Raw genomic sequence first — 5733 nt, 5'->3', positions numbered from 1 at the left:
AAGGTATTCCGTGGAGTTTCACGACTTTTGGAGTTGCGCAGAATATGTCTCTAATATTTGCTCCTTTTCCAGCCCAGAATTCCAGCTGCCGGCATTCTCCCTCCTTATGTAAACCATGTAAAATAAGAGAGAATAGCCATAAGTATTGTGACATAAAGTGAAATAACAGCCCATAATGCGAATCAATGTAAAAGCATGATGCAAAATGGACGTATCACATTACCTTCAAGAATTACTCACACATCGCGATCAGATCACAATAAGAACTCATTGAAGACGGCATAAAGATGAATGCTTGATTGATAATAGGTTTTACAGTAGTTGCGGATTGTGATGCACCGATTACAAGTATGACTAACTTGAAGAGAATGGTTGTGTTGATGAAAGCGGTGGTGGCTATGGACATGACATGGGAAATGGGGGCTGCTAGGGTTGGAAGATGGCTTCTGGTTCTGTCTTTCGTGAATGGCTGCTCTCTAGTTTAGATTCTGGCCTTGCCTGCTTTATAAAATTTGTTCAAGAGGACGCCACCATGTCGACGACATGCGGTAAGACCACTGGTACGAGCCTATGCACTCGTACCATGTGGCATCTTCTTCTCTAGTTACGTCATGACGCCTCCAGCTGACTTGCCTTGTTCCCATGCTTTTCTATTTCCTTCTGTGTGATGATATTCTTTCATTTTTGGGTCCATTTTCAATGGAAATGCATTATACAAAGGATTTAGCAATATCTTGCATTCATTGGGCATTAGTATTGATATCAGAGTGATTATCTTGGAAATTCCAGGATTATTCGGTTTAAACAATGGTGGAATGAGTGCAAAAATATCGCTCATGAGATCCTCTCGTGCATATGAAGTGTAAACACATGTAATTTCATTTAGCACAATGACATACCGCTATGATTAGGAGATTATTCATCCTCTACTAACCCTTAAACCTTAGTGACAACAATTCTCGATCAGGGCTGAGGGTCGAGGTTTATGGAGATGGAGATGGATTCCCCCTCCAGCAGAGAACCAGATCAGGGCTGAAAGTGAAAATCACCTTGGAAACACGATGTGGTGGTGGCAGAAAAATTCTCGATAAATTGGAGGTGAAAATAGGGTATATATAAGCCAGTGGGCACCAAAGGCTAGCCTGAGGGGCCCCACAGGCTGTAGCCCTAGGGCACCTAGGGGTCGCTTGGGGCCTATGGCCCCCACCAGGTCCCCAGGGGCCAGGGGTCCTTCTCCTTCCAAAACCTTCATTTCTATTTATTTTGAATTTTCCTAGTCTTTTCCTGGATATTTTCCTAAAAAATACAAAACAATTAAAAAAATAAGAACTGACATTGGGTATAGATAGATATGTTATTTCAATAACATTCAAGAAAAATCATGCCCAAGTGTTTAAAAGTAGTAGAAATATAGTATGACTCATGCAAAAAATTATTGACATGTTTGAGTCGTATCGGCGGCCTCATCGATGGCATGAAGAGTGCGGCCCCGTCCTTTTTCATTTTTCTTAGTTTTTGTTTCCCTACCGGCATCGCCGATGTGGTGGCATTGGTTGTGTGTTGAAATGAGTTCTCTCCTGCCTCTCCCAACCTTGACGACGCCCGATCTGGCGTCAACAACAAGGTTGTGAGAGTTTATGTCGCCAGATCTGCTGGCTCCCTTGGCATCTTTGCAGTTGGTGTGTCTATCAGTGGACAATTGGTTGTCTATTGATGTCATGTGCCGATTTTGACATCTTTTTTATTTTGCGTTGTTCTGCTGCATGGTCCGGTTTCTCCAGCTCTCTGGATCAGGGGTAATCGATATTTTTCAGTGATTTCTAGATCTTGTTTCAAGTGGGCTTTAAAAGCCTAGCTTGGCGAGGGCGCCCCTTTCTTTTATTTGTTTATTACTCCTTACAATTTTCAATCTCCGGTGTGCGACATACAATCAATGGGAGGAAGAAGAAAACTGTTGCTGCATCCAGTTATATTTTTACCGACTTTCTTAACAGTTATCTGATTTTATTTTATTTTGAACAATGTATTCTTGGTGTGGAACAGAGCCCAGCCCAGACCCAGCGTACGGACAGAGAAAAGAATTAGTAAGAGAAACGAGGAGGTAGTCCTAATAAAAATAAAAAATAAAAACAAGAAACAGACAAACAAACGAGGAGGTAGATATTCTTCTTCTATCCCCTTCCTCGCGCCGCCGCTGCCGGACCAAATCCACAACCGCCGGATCAAATCGCCCTCACCGCTTGGCCGCCGGCGATGGCGCTGGCGTCGAAACCCTGCCAGCCGGACCTCCGGATCTACAAACCGAGCTTCACTCCCTGGTACCCGTCGCACCAGGAAGACTCCGAGTCCAGATCTCATCTGCTGCGGAGGATCCACGCCTTCTACCTCAAGGCGCGGAGGCGGCTCAAGCGCCACCGGCCGCAACACGGCCGCCGCGTCGACTTCTGCTGCGGCGCCCTCTGCGTCGGCCTCCTCGACCCCGTCGCCAACATCGTGGTCAACAGCCTCATCTCCTCCTGCAAGCCCAAGCCCCAGCGCAAGGGCGCGCAGGCGGACCTGGAGCGCCGCTCGCTCGACGCCCTGGTGGCCTTCCTCACCCGCCTGTTCCCCAACCTCCCCGAGAGCCTGGCCGTGCACTACCTGCGCCTCGCCGACGCCGACGCCCCCGTCGCCGCAAGCGTCATCGTCTCGGACCACGGCATGAAGAGGTTCTGGGAGTCCGAGCCGGACCTCATCCACACGGTCCCCTTCATGGCCCTCAAGTGCGCCGCGCTGGCCGTCGGGCACCCCGACCCCGACCGCCTCGTCAATGCCTGGCTCAACATCTCCGACAGCATTGACGGCGATCGGCACTTCCTTGCCTGGTTGCACAGACCACCGTCATCCTGCCCCGGCTCCAATATTAGCAAGCTCGCCGAGTTGATCAACGGGGTGCCACTGGGCTATCAAGATTTGAGCCGGGCATGGCGGCTTGCAGCTTCTCGTCCCAGTCGTCCCTGCAGCGACCCGTACCTGCACACCAGCTTGCTCAGCCGGACGCTCCAGGATGCCATCCACGGGTTCTACCTCCAGGCCATCGCCCGATTGCCAGCAGGCTCTCGTTTCCACCGCAGCCTGCTCAAGGCCGGCTACTGCTATGGCCCTCTTGATCCTGTCTCCAACATCATCGTCAATACCATCTGGTATGATGCCGTGTTCCCACCTACCATGAAGCTAGAGCTGGACCTGGATGTGATCGGCACGCAGTGTCTCCACCGGCTGGAGAACCGCTCCTTGTATGGCCTGGCCTCCTTCCTTTGCACACGTTATCATCGCTTCGATTTCCATCAAGCTCTGCAATGCCTGGTCCAGGCAGATGCCAACCTTGTGCTCGCCGATCCCAACCTTGTGCTTGCCGATCCTAACATTGATCCTTCCACTCGCTATGTGCTGATGATTTTCCCACCATCTGCTGCCCCCACTAGCAATGTTGTTGAACCTCAAGACCCCCCGGACACCAGTCTCGAGAAAGCCTTCTTGGCCGCTGCCACCGCAGCCTTTCACCCCAACCCGGAAGCCCATGTAAAGCTTCTCACTTCGTGTAAGCTCAAGTCTGCCTTTCGTCTGCTGCATCGTCGGCCTGACAGGCTCTCTTCTCAAGATGTTAAGCGGCTTGCCATGTTGCTGTGTCCTAAATCTGCTCATGGCTGCAAGAGGGCATTTCTCCCACTCCCCCTCACAGTTTACCCCCGTGCAAAGCTAGCAGGCATGTATACAAGAATCTCCAAGAAGGTCAACGCTCTGCTGAATGCATATGCTCAGATGCCAAATGGGGTAGGTTTTGATGTGCTTGTTGTTGGTTATTGCTAACATTTCTCATCTACTGTTATATGCTCACTAAATGTCGAATTGCAGGATCCGAAATTCGAGCTTCATACGATTTGTGGTGTGAATGATCGTGTCTCCGGCCCTACTTCCTTTCCTCCTAAGTATGGCCACTCTCATGTCAATTTCGTGGCTACTCCCAAAAGCCCTTGTGGTGGTGCTGCGGCTTTGTTTTTTGCTGAAATTAGCAACAATGACCAAGATGAGGAGTCCTTCTGTTGCCATGTTGCTCTGCCTCCGCCATGTGCTGGTATGCTATAAGCAAACCATATGCCAATATTTTTTCCCGTGTCCTATCTGGTATATCTTGCTGTAAATGTTATATGCAAAGTCCGAAGCACCATGATGCATCTTTACCATAGCTTACCATTTGACTGTTTTATTATTCCGTCAGCCTAAACCCTCTTATCCAGAGTAAAAAATAAAAGGGGGGGGGGGGGGGGGTCATTCAAGAGAAAGAAGTATCGAGGATAAACATAATTGAATGTCTTTACTTGAATATCTACATGTTTATAGGTTTGTTAACTCAAACGTTTCAATCAAGCAGCCAGCCTGCCATAGTGATCAACATGTAGCTGGATGATCCCTTCATCACCGTGCTCATTTCCTCATTCAACAAAATAACAATAATGGTTTAGAAGCAGCTATGTCGGCCATCCATGCATCGTTTCTATAGGCATTACATATGCTTTCTGTCAACATTCAAAGGCTCCATGTTTGGCAAAGCTTGAAAACTGCAGAGCATTTCATTTTTGATATTTTTCTATGCACATGTAGTCTATGATGTAACCTTCAATATTAATTATCTCATGTGTTGGCAGCACAAATTCGGTGTCTTTACTGTGAGTACATTGGGACTAGAATTGTGCATCCAGTCAGGATAGACTTCCATGGGCGTGAGTCGGAGTTTGAGAAGATGGCCTGCGGAAAAGACCCCCGTAACGGTGAAAATGTTCCTCCATGGAGGGCACCATACTACAGCAACTCGCAAATCATCAACAATAGGCGCAGCTTCGCAGAGAATGTTTATGGCAGAAAGAAAGAAGATAGCCTCTATGATGACTTGGATGAGCACAAGAGTGTGGATCTGGGGTCCATTAGTATTCGACAACTATTTTTAGAAATCTAGAGTTCTGTCAAAGCTACACAAGATTGTGTATGATGTGTAGTTCTGTGACTATGCAAAACAAGTTAAGTTTATGCTGTCTTAGAGGTAGGATAGTGCTCGTGAAATCTAACAAGTGTGTTAGTAATGGTATTTGAATGATGTTTGTTAGTGATGCTATTTGAGTGTGGGAACTGCAGTTTAATCTGAACTACGTATGTAACTGCTTCATTTAGCAATCACTTGGTGCTGCATCTTTGTTCGTGCTCCCCAGATATGCGCTGCTGAGCCTGGGGAACTTTGGTTGTATTATTTGATTTGCTGTGTGTTTTATCCTTTCATGATCTAGTGTCCTTTATTGCTGTAGCTGTTTTCATTTTTGCCTAGTAATATAAAACCAGAACTAATTCTCTAAGGGCATGGGCCTCCGGTGCACACCCACCTCGCGAAAAAAGACCCCAATCATGGCCCGGCCTGCTAAAGTCCATCCACTTATCCCAACCTCCATCCATGCCCACGAACCCATTCCGTCCTCCCCATGACTCGCCGCCCCTGCATCCGTCCCTGCCTCATGTCGCCGCCTGCGCTGCCCTTGATCTCCTCTACAATGGCATCGGCCGAAAGCACGGGGAAGAAGAGCAGGTCTTCATGGAGGAGGAGGCAACGATGCGGTCCAGCGAGGCATGCACGAGGTCAAGTCATTGCTTCAGGTGGCAGGGGTAACATGGCTTGTGTTGTAGATGTGTGCCACATGGGGAAGGGGA

At 48.2% G+C, this 5733-nt stretch overlaps 1 protein-coding gene across 1 annotated transcript; it reads left to right on the top strand.

Annotated features, from left to right (window-relative positions):
- The first annotated feature begins 2132 nt into the window (after nucleotides 1-2132).
- Nucleotides 2133-5223, top strand: LOC125513978 (uncharacterized). Its single transcript, XM_048679215.2, has 3 exons — nucleotides 2133-3813; nucleotides 3895-4114; nucleotides 4686-5223. The coding sequence occupies exons 1-3, from the start codon at nucleotides 2254-2256 to the stop codon at nucleotides 4991-4993; spliced, it is 2088 nt and encodes a 695-aa protein (XP_048535172.2). The 5' UTR covers nucleotides 2133-2253; the 3' UTR covers nucleotides 4994-5223.
- The last annotated feature ends 510 nt before the right edge of the window (nucleotides 5224-5733 follow it).

Source organism: Triticum urartu, chromosome 6A (assembly GCF_056163025.1).
Source record: "Triticum urartu cultivar PI428250 chromosome 6A, HENAU_Tu73, whole genome shotgun sequence".
NCBI lineage: Eukaryota > Viridiplantae > Streptophyta > Magnoliopsida > Poales > Poaceae > Triticum > Triticum urartu.
This window is presented reverse-complemented; position numbering and strand designations above follow the sequence as displayed.

Coding starts and splice junctions, on each gene's coding strand:
- LOC125513978 (XM_048679215.2), top strand. CDS start 2,254: ATGGCGCTGGCGTCGAAACCCTGCCAGCCGGACCTCCGGATCTACAAA. Junction 3,814..3,894: donor ATGCTCAGATGCCAAATGGG/GTAGGTTTTGAT, acceptor GTCGAATTGCAG/GATCCGAAATTCGAGCTTCA. Junction 4,115..4,685: donor TCTGCCTCCGCCATGTGCTG/GTATGCTATAAG, acceptor ATGTGTTGGCAG/CACAAATTCGGTGTCTTTAC.